At 52.1% G+C, this 15,045-nt stretch overlaps 3 protein-coding genes across 3 annotated transcripts; 1 reads left to right on the top strand and 2 right to left on the bottom strand.

Annotated features, from left to right (window-relative positions):
* Positions 1–800: 800 nt before the first annotated feature.
* MRS44_011222 (uncharacterized protein) lies at positions 801–11,381 on the top strand (the record flags this gene model as incomplete). Its single annotated transcript, XM_065619654.1, has 23 exons — positions 801–870; positions 926–1,156; positions 1,210–1,378; positions 1,439–2,072; positions 2,124–2,156; positions 2,332–2,391; positions 2,448–2,580; positions 3,021–3,714; positions 3,762–4,210; positions 4,285–4,349; positions 4,406–4,529; positions 4,577–4,689; positions 4,737–5,181; positions 5,235–5,684; positions 5,733–7,891; positions 7,940–8,036; positions 8,092–8,117; positions 8,181–9,044; positions 9,093–9,383; positions 9,438–9,500; positions 9,560–9,900; positions 9,950–10,427; positions 10,479–11,381. 23 exons carry the CDS (start codon positions 801–803, stop codon positions 11,379–11,381), a joined length of 8,892 nt encoding a protein of 2,963 aa, XP_065475726.1.
* A 577-nt stretch (positions 11,382–11,958) lies between these two features.
* On the bottom strand, positions 11,959–13,031 carry MRS44_011221 (uncharacterized protein; the record flags this gene model as incomplete). Its single annotated transcript, XM_046272073.2, has 2 exons — positions 11,959–12,175; positions 12,229–13,031. The coding sequence occupies 2 exons, from the start codon at positions 13,029–13,031 to the stop codon at positions 11,959–11,961; spliced, it is 1,020 nt and encodes a 339-aa protein (XP_046135082.1).
* Positions 13,032–13,825: 794 nt separating this feature from the next.
* Positions 13,826–14,683, bottom strand: MRS44_011220 (uncharacterized protein; the record flags this gene model as incomplete). Its single annotated transcript, XM_065619653.1, has 1 exon — positions 13,826–14,683. The coding sequence occupies one exon, from the start codon at positions 14,681–14,683 to the stop codon at positions 13,826–13,828; it is 858 nt and encodes a 285-aa protein (XP_065475725.1).
* Positions 14,684–15,045: the final 362 nt, after the last annotated feature.

Below are 15,045 nucleotides of genomic sequence, written 5' to 3'. Positions count from 1 at the left end.
AGTAGCAATATATATAATATGTTACTGTACAGCCCTGTTGCATGTGGTCCACGCGGCCCGCCGGCTAATGACCCACGCGGCCCGTCTGCAACCGGCACCTGGTTTGATGCTAATCCCTGGTTATAGTAATTGCCGATGCCAGGATTGGAGGCAGGCTTCCTTTTCAAGGGGCTTTGACCAGTAGGATTTGGACCACTGCAGCCAACATGCCTTATCTTGGAGAAACCGGGCGTTTAGTAGATGGGACTGCATGGCATCCATGAAGGAGGGTTACTTTGAGTGTAGCTGAGATAAAGGTGTTGCAAAAGAATTGGAATGGTGTCAATGACACTGCAACCATACTAGAGAAAGATCTAGACCTTCTTATGGACATGGGTAGTTTTCATGAACGCAACACATCTCGCCAAGACGGCATGTAGAAACTCTAACGGTTCAAGATCGCCATTGACCCCTGTTCCCCAGTGGCGTCTGACAAATGTGGAGTCCAAGCTCAACGTCTGATTCAGATGCCTGTGCCTGTCGTATGTCGACACAGATTGAAGGAATATCAAGGCAGATCCAGGAGGATGCTATGCTGCTTACCTACTTACAAGGCAAAAGGACCTCTCCACTGCGGGATTTGTTGGTCTGACAGAAGCCTTGTGTTGCAGCCAGGCATTACGCAAACAGAAGGTGCTGAAGAGAAGAGATGGAGGCGATGAGATTACTTATAACGTGATTATGATGGGATCAGGTTTGACATATGGAACTTTATCTATGTAGATTGTTGGTTCTTCAGATTCGATCACAAGGCCACAGAAATGCCCCGAAGCCCTCGGCGCTGGACCCCTGAAGAAGACCGTGTGCTACTCGACAAGGTCAAGCAACTATGTGAGTTCCCATGACTGACCCACGCCAACCACCCGATCTAACCATCCACGATGAGCTAAAGTTTCGGACGGCGCCAAGAACGATACGACTATCAGCTGGGCTACCGTGGCCAACGCCCTCCCTGACCGCAACAACAAGGACTGTCGAAAGCGCTGGTCCAAAATAACTGGAGCCAAGAAGGGCTCGTGGTCTTTGAGTGAGGACGAGCAACTCTTAGAAGGTGTGCAAAAGTACGGCCGCCAATGGGCGATGGTCGCAAAGGGTGTCGAAACTAGGAGCGCGGATCGTGGGTTTCCATTGGTCGAACGAGAGAGAGCCGGCTTACTGACACACAACTAGAGTGCGCCAAGCGTTGGCAACATTGTCTAGATCCGTCCCTAGACCGCAGCGAGTGGAGAAGTGACCAGGATGCACGATTAGTTGCCGCGGTGCGACGCTACGGCACCAACTGGAAGGATATCAAGAAGTTTGAGTTCCCCAAGCGTTCGACAACGAATCTGAAGAACAGGTGGGTTCCACGACACACATGCCTTGATCCCAGTCTGTCCATTCTGACCATCTTGTTCAGACATATTGCCCTATTTCGGCAGAGGAATAAGGCACCTGGTGCCTGTCCGGGATCGACGGAAACGTTAGGCCCGGGCATCGACTGGTGGTCGATGGAGCAAGGGATGATTGATGACATGAGCATGGATGCGAGCAAGGACGGTGACGACGCGGAAGACGACCAGACTCCTGATTCATACACTTCAATTTCGACATCCTCCTTTGACGACATACTTGGGGGTAGTTCGTCTAGTCCTTCAGCAGCAGACACGATGACTACGGCCAGTCCAGATCTTTATCAATACTTGCTGGACTGGGCAGTCCCGTCACACGCGGATCTTGTTCAAGCCGCAACTTCATATTATCCTTCCTTGGACGGCTTCCTTGGATCGACATATGACCATAACGCCAAAATCGACTCATCTCTTGGAAGGGACGCCAATGGCGGCAATTTTATACCAGGCTTTCCCACGCAAACACCATCGCAATTTGAAAGCATCGATGTCTCTCAGATCTCAGATGGTATTGTATCAGGAGAGCCTTCACGTCAAGGGGCAAGCCGAGAATGTCGTGCAGCAAGCAACGTTTCTAGCGGGCCACAGATGACTCTTACTATCGACAACCCAGACCCACAGACGATGACTGGCATATTGGAGGTCTTAGCAAAGGCGAATAGTAAGGTGACGATATCTATGAATCGTGAATAGACCATTACTGGCCTCGCAGGCCTGGCTTGGATGGTAAGACGAAGTAGGATATCAGAGTGAATAAGGGAGTACCCTGTGTCAACTTCGAAAAGATTGGAACATGGCATCAAAGTAGCCAGTATCGAGAGCACTTAGAAAGGGAGGGCCCAAATAGCGTCATCCCCACTGTCCATGGACAATCGATGTTTTTCGTCACTGTGTCATGCAGTGTATGTCTCTGAAGGGAAGTGAAAGGATCAACAACAAGGGAGAAGGGTTACACGCAGCAGTAAGCACTAAGCAGTGAAGTTATCATGGGAAATCAAAATCATTATAGGGAACTAGACGAGCAACTACGTCGCCATTGGCAGAGCCGATCAGCGTTGGGAGCCGAGTTTCACATGTCCCATCCTAATCCATAGACTTGTCGATTTGCGTACCGTTACTCTTCTTCTCTACATCACAAGCCCAGAGATAGGTACCGGTCATACCAACAAGTCTCAGAACATCACCCTTGACTCCCCTTTCCATCTCCCAAGATTGCTGGCCCCGATTACAGACGAAAGTTGCAGCGGGGAGCTGAGTGATGCGGCCGGCTCAACAGACCTGATTGCTTGCATTGGACCCGATTATTGTGACGGGTAGCATTGACGGCAAGGTAGGATCAGCTGCAACAGACCCAGTTGAGTGCATGGGCCCGATTATCTCAATGAGGCAGACCTGAGTAACGAACCTGACCGAAAACGGTATTCACTGCGAAGCAGAGCGAGATAGGCGATGTGATATTGAGCCTCAGTTGAAGTTATATCAAACTGTGAATAGACAATGCCGTAACTGTTTCGAAACAAGCTCTTCAACTTCATTTCATCTTGCCATTCATTCAACTGATACGCCCACTGTGACTGCAAGACTATCAAGCTTTTTCTCTGTCTTTTGAATTAGCAGCCATGGCTCCCGGCAGGACCGACGTGACAGTTGCTGAAAACGGCAACGGTCTTCACACCGCACACAACGGCGTTTCAAACGGAACGTCTAACGGCACAAACGGTACTTCACACACCTCCAACGGAACAAACAGCTCCGCGAAGACAACATCCAATGGGGTCCATTCTCACGAGGATATCCCCATTGCCATCGTTGGTATGGGACTGAGACTTCCCGGAGGCATCGGCACCGAGGAAGACCTCTGGGACACTCTGATCAACAAGAAAGACCAGAGACAACGCGTCCCCGCGGACCGATGGAACGTGGATGCTTTCTACAGTAAGACCAACAAGCGTGGAACAGTCAAGACTGAACACGGCTACTTCCTCGCCGACGAGGACCTCCAGCAGTTTGATACATCCTTTTTCTCCATCACTCGAAACGAACTCGAGAAGCTTGACCCTCAGCATCGTCTCCTGCTTGAAGTCACGCGGGAGTGTCTTGAGAATGCGGGCGAGCTTGACTGGCGTGGCAAAGACATTGGTTGCTACGTTGGTGTGTTTGGAGAAGATTGGCTCGATCTGCATGCCAAGGATAGTCAGGACTTTGGCATCTACCGGATCACGGGCGCTGGAGATTTCGTGTTGGCCAATCGTATCTCTTACGAGTACGACTTGAAGGGCCCTAGGTGAATCAAGACAGTCTTGCGAGAAGGACTCTGCTGACACAAAATAGCATCACTGTCAAGACAGCTTGCTCGTCCGCCCTGATTTGTCTGCACATGGCCTGCGATGCCATCCGCTCAGGCGAAATCTCATCCGCCATCGTCGGCGGAGCAAACTTACTGATGTCCCCAACCATGACCATCGCCATGAGCGAACAGGGTGTCTTGTCCGGCGACGGATCCTGCAAGACCTTTGACGCTGCGGCTGACGGATACGCGAGAGCCGAGGCCGTCAACGCCTTGTACGTCAAGAGGCTTGACCATGCTATTCGTGATGGAAATCCTATCCGAGGTATAGTGAGGGGTACCGGGTCCAACTGCGATGGCAAGACTGCGGGTCTTTCTCATCCTAGCCCTGAGAGCCATGAGGCGCTCATTCGTCGGACTTATCAGCAAGCTGGCATTGATGACTTTTGCCAGACTGCCTTTGTGGAGTGCCATGGCACTGGAACAGCTACTGGTATGTCTTATACTTCTCATCGTTGCCACTCCAGCAATGCCTGGGGCTCCCGCCACTGACTTTCATTTCTATAGGCGACCCCCTCGAGACGAGCGCCATTGGCAACGTCTTTGGAGAGAAGGGAGTGTACATCACATCGGTGAGAAAGGAAATGAACTCGCTGTGTCTTTATCACGGATCTAATTCTGCATTTAGGTGAAACCCAACGTGGGCCACTCTGAAGGTGCATCCGGCATAACATCGTGCATCAAGGCCATCTTGGCCATGGAGAAGAAGACAATCCCTCCAAACATCAAGTTCAACAACCCCAACCCCCAAAGTATGGCACCCCTCAATATACCATGGTCTCACAGCTAACTCTTCAAGTTCCTTTCAAAAAGGCCAAGCTCCAAGTTCCTGTTGAGCCGACTCCTTGGCCGCAGGATCGACAGGAGAGAGTGAGCATCAACGCTTTCGGAATTGGTGGAGCAAACGCTCATGTAAGTGATACTCCCCTATGCATCTGACATCTCTTACTTTCATCTAGGCCGTCATCGATTCTGCAGAGTCGTATGGCGTCAACTCGATGAGAGCCACACGCTCCTCGACAGAGCCATTGCGACAGAGCTTGGTAGTCTTCTCAGCCAACCACATGAACTCTGCCCGCAATGGAACCGCCAACCTCCAAAAGTACCTCACGAAGCACCCAGGCTCTGTCAAGGATCTGGCTTACACGACTGGTGTTCGCCGAGAGCGCCTTCCTTACCGATCCTTTGCGGTCTCTGATGGAAGTGCACCTCTGGAGTTCACTGCGCCCAGCAGGACACCGGCCACAACCCCTGGAGTTACCTTTGTCTTTACTGGCCAAGGAGCTCAGTGGGCTACTATGGGCGTTAATCTCCTGGAGGAGTTTCCTTCTGCTGAAGAGGACTTCAAGAACCTTGACAAGGCCCTTTCGCAGCTACCATATCCGCCGTCGTGGAGCATCGCAGGTGAGTTATCCTTCAATCCCTCTCGAGCTTGAACCTTCTAACCGTAAGTACAGATGAATTGTTAAAGTCCAAGGAGGAGAGCCGGCTTGATCAAGCCGAATTCTCTCAGCCGCTCTGTACTGCCGTCCAAGTAGTCATTGTCAATCTCCTGCGAGCCTGGAACATCTCCCCCTCACGAGTCATCGGGCACTCTAGTGGCGAGCTCGCTGCAGCATACGCTAGCGGCGCAATCACCGCAGCGGACGCCATCATCGGAGCCTACTACCGTGGTCTCGTCACAAAGCAGCAGGCTCGTCCTGGTGCCATGGCTGCTGTGGGATTCGGCCGAGAGGACGTGGCTTCTTATTTGACTGAGGGCGTCACGATCGCGTGCGAGAACAGTCCCGAGAGCACAACTCTCTCTGGTGACGCTGACAAGATCGATGCTGTGATTGCAAAGATCAAGGAGAGCCACCCTGATGTCCTTGCTCGTCGCCTCCGCGTTGAAATGGCTTACCACTCTTGTAAGTTATACCACTTCTGACATTCCTACAAAAACTGACAACTAGCAGACCACATGGCAGAAGTGGGTACCCAGTATCAGGAACTCCTTGAGCCTCATGTATCGAGCACCCGTCCCGACGTTCCCTTCTACTCGACCGTGTTGAAAAAGGTCATCACCGAGAAGAGCGCCATGAACGCCTCATACTGGCGCCGAAACATGGAATCCCCGGTCCTCTTCAACACCACCATGGCCAAGCTCCTTGCAGATGAGTGTGCCAACAATCTTTTCCTCGAGATTGGGCCACACTCAGCCTTGGCAGGCCCTCTTCGCCAGATCTTTAAGAAGCATCAGCCTGATGCGCTTTATGTGCCTACTCTGGTCAGAGGACAGAATGACACTACAAGCCTCCTCAGCACAGCAGGGAACCTGTTTGTCAAAGGGCTTGCAGTCGATATCGGTGCCGTTAATGATGGAGGATCCATCCTCACAGATCTCCCAACTTACCCATGGCACCATGAGGACACCTTCTGGGACGAAAGCCGACTGACTCGGGAATGGAGAAAGCGCAAGTTCCCCCGTCACGACCTTCTCGGGTGCCAAGTCTTCGAGGGCAGCTCTCTGGAACCCACCTGGAGAAACATGCTCTGCCTTGAAGATGTCCCGTGGATTCGCGACCACGTCATCGGCCCGGACATTGTATTCCCGGGAGCTGGCTACATCGCCATGGCTGGCGAGGCTATTCGACAGGTGGCAGATGCTCAGGACTACACAGTCCGAAACTTATCAGTCAAGTCGGCTATGATCTTGCATGAGCCGGTGACAACAGAGATCCTCTTCTCTCTTCGCCCGCATCGCTTGACCACCAGTCTGGACTCGACCTGGTACGAGTTCACGGTGTCATCTCACAATGGCACTGGCTGGACCAAGCACTGTACCGGCCAAGTCAAGGCCGGCAGGGCAGACTCGGAGTCCGTCTCAGAGCCTCCTCAAGCTACCACCCTTCCCCGAAAGGTATCAAGCACACGCTGGTACCAGACAATGTCCAAGGTTGGCATCAACTACGGGCCCACGTTCCAGGGTTTGGAAGACGTGTCTGCTCATCCTGTCGACAGCTTCGCCGTTGCCAAGGTCACCAACACCGTTGACCCGAACGAATCGACATACCAACTACATCCTACAACGACGGATTATGCGATTCAGCTGTTCAGCGTCGCAGCTTGGAAAGGCCAGGCTCGTGACTTTGTCCAAATGCCCCTGCCCGCCTACTTCGGGGAAGTGTACATGAAGTGTCCTCAGACAAACGAGCAGCTGCAACTGTCCTCGAATGTGACCGTCACGGCTCGAGGCGCTGTTCATGGAGACGGTTTCGCTACTGTTGGTGGCGAGGTTGTGCTCGAGTTCCGCAATCTTCGCCTTGCACCCGCTGCTGACGACACTGGAGGTGATGACCAGGATCCTCACGCTGGAGTGCGTCTACAGTGGAAGCCTGACGTTGCCTTCTTGGACTCCAAGGACCTGATCCGTACAACAAAGAGCATCAGGTCTTGCTATCCTACCGTCCAGAGGCTTCTGCTGCTTTGCAGCATCGAGTGCACTGAGCGCTTGGCGTCTTTGCCCCCCAGTAGAGTGGAACATCTTGAGAAGTTCAAGACTTGGCTGGCTGCTCATGTGGAACAAGCCAAGGCTGACGGATATGAAGCAGTTGATGATGTCACCTCACTTTTCGCTCTCTCGAGGGATGACAGACTATCCTTGATCGAAACGACGGCTCAAGAAGTCAAGGCCTCATATGCGGAAGCTGTTGGAAACGCCATCTGCCGCGTCTTCGAGAATATCGAGGGCATTTTTACAGGCGAGGCGGATGCACTAGATCTGCTCATGCAAGATGACATCTTGAGGAAGATCTACGACCTAGTGATTGAGTTCTGGGACTTTAAGGACTTCCTCGGTCTCGTGAGCCATGACAAGCCCAACCTGAAGGTCCTCGAGATCGGAGCTGGTACCGGTGCCACCACGGCCCTCATCCTCGACGGTCTCGTGTCTGAGCTGGGCGAGCAGATGTTTTACTCCTACACCTACACAGACATCTCTGCGGGTTTTTTTGTCCAAGCCAAGGAGCGTTTCAAGAACGTGCACAGCATTGAGTACGCCGTGCTTGATATTAGCCAAGATCCAGCCGAGCAGGGATTCGAGCTTGGATCCTATGATCTCGTCATCGCAACCAACGTAAGAATCCCAGACTGAGCCATAGTGACTTGAGACTGATGTTTCTAGGTTCTGCACGCCACACCAAGTCTTCAAGAGACCCTGGTCAATGTTCGAAAGCTCCTCCAGCCAAAAGGAAAGCTGATGCTGCAGGAACTCTGCTCAAGTAAGTTGATGGCCAGGCGAGGAAAACCAAGACAAGAGGATTAACGTGTTGCTAGGCACAAAGTGGTTCAACTTCATTGTCGTAAGTTTCAACTTCCCCCTTGTTCGATCCAGGATAAAAGAAGACATGCTCACCAAGTTCTAGGGTGTACTTCCCGGCTGGTGGCTGGGCGAACCTGATGGCAGACCTGAAGAGCCATACGTCAGCCCCGAACGATGGGCCAGAGAGTTGACCCAAGCTGGTTTTGACGGTGCCGAGGCGGTCATCTATGATGAGGAAAAGCCGTACCACACCAACGCGACCATCATTGCCCACCCTCTCGTTGAGCCCAAAGTCAACAAGAAGATTTCAATTCTTACCACGGACCCGAACGGTGCTGCCGCGACTCTCCTCGCTCAAAGCCTCACCAGACAGAACTTCATGGTCGACTTCTGCTCATTTCAAGATGCTCCCCAGTCTGATCACGACATCATCTCAGTCCTGGACCTTGAAGGAAGGCCTTTCCTGGCTGATATCTCAGCTGACAAGTTCCACTCCCTGCAGACCTTTATCACCAAGTTGTCATCCTCTGGCATGTTATGGTTGACAAAGTCGACCCAAATGAACTCTTCAGAGCCAGAGTATGCCCAGATTGTAGGTCTTGCTCGCTCAGTTCGCAACGAGCTGTCGATCGATCTCGCAACCGTGGAGATGGACAACACGCAAGACGAGACCACATTCAACAGGGTCATCGACATTCTTTCCAAGTTCCAAAGCCGCTCCAAGAACCTCGACATTGATCCCGAGTTTGAGTATGCCATTTCCAATGGTGTCATCAACATCTCTCGCTTCCACTGGATCTCTGTGTCAAACGAGCTTGCTGCAGGCACAGATTCCACTGCCCCAAAGACTCTTGAGATTGGAAAGAGAGGCTCGCTCAAGACACTACGGTGGGTCCAGAGATCAGAGATCAAGTTGATTGGCGATGAGGTGGCTGTTGAGGTCCGCGCTGCGGGCATGAACTTCAAGGTCCGTCACTATTTCCCTCCAATGAGGAACCAGGCACTGACTAAATAGGATATTCTCATCTCCATGGGTATCGTGGATGGTAATGTTGATGACGGCAACGGTCTTGGTTGTGAATGTGCTGGAGTCGTTACCCAAGTCGGTCCTGACGCTCCGTTCCACGTTGGAGATCGAGTTGCCATCATCGGCGGGGACTCGTACTCCACGGTCCTCAAGACCACCTCGACTTTGTGTGCTAGGATCCCCGACAACTTGAGTTTTGAAGACGCAGCCACCATGCCGTGTGTGTATACGACAGTCATTCACAGTCTTTTGGATCTAGCCAAGATCGAAAAAGATCAGGTAAGAAGCCACGACATTAGCATCGAAGTTGATTATGCTGATAAGTTTCTCCAGACCGTTCTGATTCAGTCCGCTTGCGGAGGCATCGGAATTGCAGCCATCAACATCTGCCGCATGGTTGGCGCCAAGGCAAGATTATCACCAGTCAACATGCCTTAACATGCTAACAAAGCCAGATATTCGCTACCGTCGGAAGCCAAGAGAAGATCGACTACCTCATGTCCACCTTTAGCATCCCCCGGAACCACATCTTCAACTCGCGTAACTCTTCCTTCCTTCCGGACGTCATGCGCGAGACCAGTGGCGTCGGCGTCGATGTGGTGCTCAACTCTCTGTCCGGAGATCTTCTTCACGCGTCGTGGAAGTGCGTTGCAGAGTTTGGTAAGATGGTGGAGATTGGCAAGCGTGACTTTATCGGGCAGGGTAAGCTAGCCATGGAGGCTTTCGAGGCGAACAGAACGTTTTATGGTGTCGACTTTGCTCCCATTGCTGAGAAGCGGCCATATATTATCAAGAGGTAAGAGTTCAACTATGCTCCTCGGGCAGCCGACTAACTGGTCAAACAGGCTGTTGGAGAGGACAATGGAGTTCTTCCGCCTCGGGGCCATTCAACCTATCCGGCCCATCAAGTTCTTCGACGCGACTCAGATCGAGGACGCGCTTCGATACATGCAAAAGGGTCAGCACATGGGAAAGCTCGTCATCCAGTTCCCAACCGATCATTCCCAGTTGGCTTCTTCCCGCGGCAACAACCGACTTGTCCTTCGATCAGACGCCTCTTACCTGCTGGTCGGTGGTCTAGGAGGACTTGGTCGATCCATCTCAACATGGATGGTTGAACATGGCGCGAGACACTTTATCTACTTGTCACGCAGTGGAGGCAAGGGGCCAGATGATGCTGCATTTGTGCAGGAGATGAACGCTGCCGGCTGCACTGTTCAGATCACGGCTGGTAGCGTCGCCAATTTGGCAGACGTTCAACGTGCCATCAACCAGGCAGAGTATCCGATTGCCGGAGTGCTGCAAATGTCTATGGTTCTTAGGGTAAGATCCCCCGTCACGGAAGAAATGAGAAGTGGACTAACAAAACGACAGGATGCCTCGTTCCCCAACATGACACACGACGAATGGCAGGCTGCCAATCTGCCCAAGATTAAGGGCACATGGAACCTCCACGAAGCCTTTGCATCGCAACCCCTGGACTTTTTCGTGCTGTTCAGTTCCTTCTCTGGTCTTCTTGGACACTGGGGACAAGCCAACTACGCTGCTGCCAACACCTTTTTAGATGCATTCGCTCAGTACCGCCATGGCTTAGGCCTGCCCGCATCCGTGCTTGACATTTCCATCATCGAGGATGTCGGCTGGGTCAGTCAGGAGCCTGGACATCTTGAGCAACTCAAGGCTACAGCTGCATACTGCCTCAAGGAGCAGCATCTGCTTGACTCCCTCGAGCTGGCCATCACCAAGTCAGCGCCGCAGACTTGGGAGCCCAAGTCCCCCATGGACGGGTACATGAACGCCAGTCAAATTGGTCTCGGAATGAGAATGACGATGCCCATCACCGCAGATGCTAACCGATGCATCTGGAAGCGCGACATCCGAATGGGTCTGTACCGGAACCTCGAGAACTCGGGCGTTGATGATGCAGGCACGGGCAACGAGGGTCTCAGGGAGTTCCTAACTGGGGTGACTACCAACCCAGAATCTCTCAAAGAGCCATCCTCCGTTTCGTTCCTAGCAAACGAGATTGGTAGCACCTTGTTCAGCTTCCTAATGCGACCCATCGAGGAATTGGACGTCAAGCAGCCGCTGTCAGCCGTTGGCCTTGACTCGCTGGTCGCCATCGAGCTGAGGAACTGGAGTAGGCAGAGGCTTGGCGTAGAACTGAGCGTGTTGGAGATTTTAGGGGCTGCCTCCATTGAGAAACTGGGCGAGGCCGTTGCAGAGGGATTGCTTGTGAAGTTGGGTGGTGCGACGACAAATGGGGATGCCCAGTAGATTGACGGTTACAGGACGCTACAAACTCGTTTATTCTTTTGGTAATTCAGTAACCAATATTCATTCGCATCATTGGAGTGATCATTCCTTTTTGCTGTTTTATTGTTCTGGTGGACATCTTCGTGGTGTTGGGTCTGGTCTCCCATCCTCCCACTGCCACGGCTCGCTCACGGGCCGATATGAAGGTGAGCAGATACCTCTCAGGACGCGGCTTCATTCCCAAACTGTTTCAAATGTCTCTTCAGTTCCAACATAAGGTCCGACCTGGCCTGGCCTTGGCTTGTGAGTGACAGGCTACCCATTTCTGTTTTGCTTCAGACGGAGGCGATTTAGACCAAGCTACTGGCGTTAATGTCAAAGATACAATTCACAATTGCCACCCCGTTGCTTAAGCCAATATGGTGTAATGAAATCTATCTCAGTTGCTGTGTCCTCGTGATATGTACTCCGTCGATAATAAAGCTGATCCATAATATAGCAACGCTAAACCAGTCTAATATGCCAATCCCGAAATCCCCAAAGTCTATAATACATCCACGTCTATTAAACGAACACTTCTTAGAGTTTGTGTCTTCTCCTACTGTCGGTTACCCTCGGGCAACATGGCATATGCCTCCTCAACCTGACCCTCCTTGCGGTCTCTCGTCTTGACACCCAGGAATGGGAAACAGGTGCATGGGTGCAGGATCGTGACAGCGGCAATGGCGATAAGAATCATGCCACCGTCGAGGACAAGGAATAGGGTCTCGTTTCGCATGACGTCGTGGGAAATCTCGGGGATCGTCTCGGCGATACTGGATTATCAAGTTAGCTTTGAAGATGCAGGGACGTGAGATTGAGTGCTTACCGGTAGCCGCATCGGATGATGATTGCAGTGTAAGCTACGCCAAGGGCGTAGATGAAGAATCGAGTTCGGGTCGCCTCCTTCTCAGTCGCTTCGGCGCGCGACAGAGGAACCTTGCCTCGACCAGATGTATCAAAGGCTGTGCCAGGTAGATTTGAGGTAGAGTGAATGGACTGAACACCGCTCCTGAGGGCCTTCTTGCGTCGGCTCGAGTACATCAACATGAGCCCCGCGCAGCACAGCATGTTGGCGACCTGGAAGGCCACACCGCCAATGACGAGTGCCTCTCCAAGCTTCTGTGTCGTCTTAGATCCATTGCCGGTGCTGTTCAGGGCAACAAGACCACCTCCAATGATTTGAATGAAGATGGAGAGAAAGTCAGTTCCGACAAACACCCAGGGATAGAGCCTTGGTCGGAGCAGTGACCATTGAGCTCCATACCAAATGACTAGGTGCTTAAAGGTGACCGAGATGGCAGCAGCGACAAGTGTAGGGGCGAGAAGAAGTGTGATGTACTGGACGATGAAGGAGTTGAGGCGCCATGGGTTTCTTGAAAGAGCGTATCGTCCTGCGTAACCGAGAACTTCGAGGAGAGTGCCGAGTGCCAGCCAGATCATGTACGACCACGTCTTGGCGCGGATTCCAAGGAAGATCTGGACCACGAAGAGGAGTGAGAAAACCGCCCAGAAGAAGATGGCGGCTGCTGATGATAGGTCAGCGCCGTAGATTGTGAATTCGACTTTGCATCGGTCGGAGAGTTCGTCGCAGTTGTCGTACGTCGGGGGATAAAGCGTATCGTTTGCCATTGTTGCAAGATATTAAATATCGGTCAGTGTTGTTTGGTGCGACTCTTGTCAGGTTGTTGTGTTGATGATGAGTCTCTTGATCGAATTCATTCACGGCAAGTGGTTATTATAGAAAGAATCAAATGGCTATGCTCTGGGCATCGAAAGCCACTATTCACAGCACATATTACCAGCCCTCGCAGGACGCGTCAGAAGAATGCTGCGCCCCATGTCCCTTAAATTGAGACGGCATAATTTCTGCACTCATTTTTCCTTCTCGGGCGACACTCGCCTGTCGGGGTGTTTCACCGACCCGACAACCACCAACCAGCCCGCGGCTCGTCATGTAGATAAGCTTGAATCAGCCTCCGCCCTTGCTTGGCATCCCCAAGGCTCGGGTCAACCGGAGATTTCACGAGCTCGAATGTTTTACCCGATCCGTCGTGAGGCGGGGCGGTTTGATACGCTTTACGAAATGTGCCTTACAGGGCGCGTAGGGTCGCTCAGCTGGGCATGGGCCGTGTGCCCCAGATCGACGCGTGGCGGAATATCTTCCGATGTTCCAAGTGGTTCGTCAAAGGGGAATTTCAAGGGAGATGGGCAGTGCACCACTTGGCAGGCCTCCGACATGGGTGTGGTCGTCAGCATAGCCACTGAGCCAAGACTGTGACTTCATTTATGCAGTGAGAAATCCTTATTTACTCATAAATGTTTCTGGTTGGAGAATGTACGGTTCGTCCACATTCCTCGCCTACAGTGCACAGCCGCCCAAAAACATTGTGACGTCTCCGTACAGATACGGGATACGAAATGTTTCAAGCGAAATGTGTCTTTGGCCTGGGCTGAGGCTCCCCATCCAAGATTGTGTCAACTTTTTCGTTGTAAAAACAGACCAAACCTGCAATCGCTGCGCTTTCATGAGTGGGAAGTCTGTAGTACCAAGCAAGATTTTTCATCTCTTGACCATCGACCACCACGTGATAGTACTCGGCTTCGCCCTTATACGGACACTTGGTTTTGAGATCGCTCTTGCGAAGGACGCTCTGGTCAATTGCGCCGAGAGGGAGGTAGTACCGAGTCGGCAGTCCCGTCTCGAAGAGGTGCATGGACGATGACGCCTTGGCAACGGTCTTGCCATTGACTTGAACTTCGATAGGTCGCTGCGATGGGAGGATATCAACTCGTTTAAATGGGTCTTTCGGATGAACGTAAATGGGTGCGTCTTCCTCCAACCATTGGTCTTTACGGATGTCAGCCTGCTTGCAACATCCAATCTCTTCCTCAAAGGTCATACCAATACTGCCAAATTCGATCCTTAGAAGACCGGCCAATGCGCCAAGCTTCTTGTCATTGTCGAATCGAAGAACGTTCTCAACCTTGACCTCCTCAAGGCCGTCGTGGGCGCTAACAATCAGTTCAGCCAATGAGGCAAGCCCTTTACCTTCCACGCGGATCTCTTCTTTATCGCTGAGCTTGGAATTGATAAGATCTTTCTGGGGAACGTAGATCGCAGGATAAAAGTCATGCTCCCAGACATAAACTCCCTTGGTGGTATCGGCGATGACGGTGTGGTTGTGGATGGCACGCACTCTTCGGGCCGCCTCGAGGGTTCTCTTCGGGCCGTGCTCGACCAAACGTCGGCCAAGCTCGATTATCCCTTGCTTGCGCTGCATTGTGAGACTGTGTACTTGTTTGTATGAAAGCGAGTCGTCTCAGAGTGGGCAGATCTTGAAGAGTCAGCGATGGTGATGCTCATTGATATGCTTTTGTACCCCGCTCCAAGTGACGTGTGCGATTCACCATCCAGCCTTGCGTTTGTAATCATTGCTTTATAATCATTCTTGACATCTCAGGTCTCACTCGGAGCGATTCACACGGAGCACAGCCATCGCTTTGGAATCATATCAGACTTGCAGTTACCACACCGGCTCGGCCGGCTCAGGGTGCCAGCTAGTGGTGAAAGTATTGCAATTTCTTCATTTCAATGTTTTCGATTAAGAAACTCTGCGTTACCTAGGTGTCCGACTCTGTGATC

Source organism: Fusarium solani, assembly GCF_023522795.1.
Source record: "Fusarium solani strain SB1 chromosome Unknown bctg00000007, whole genome shotgun sequence".
Taxonomy (NCBI): Eukaryota; Fungi; Ascomycota; class Sordariomycetes; order Hypocreales; family Nectriaceae; genus Fusarium; species Fusarium solani.
This window is presented reverse-complemented; position numbering and strand designations above follow the sequence as displayed.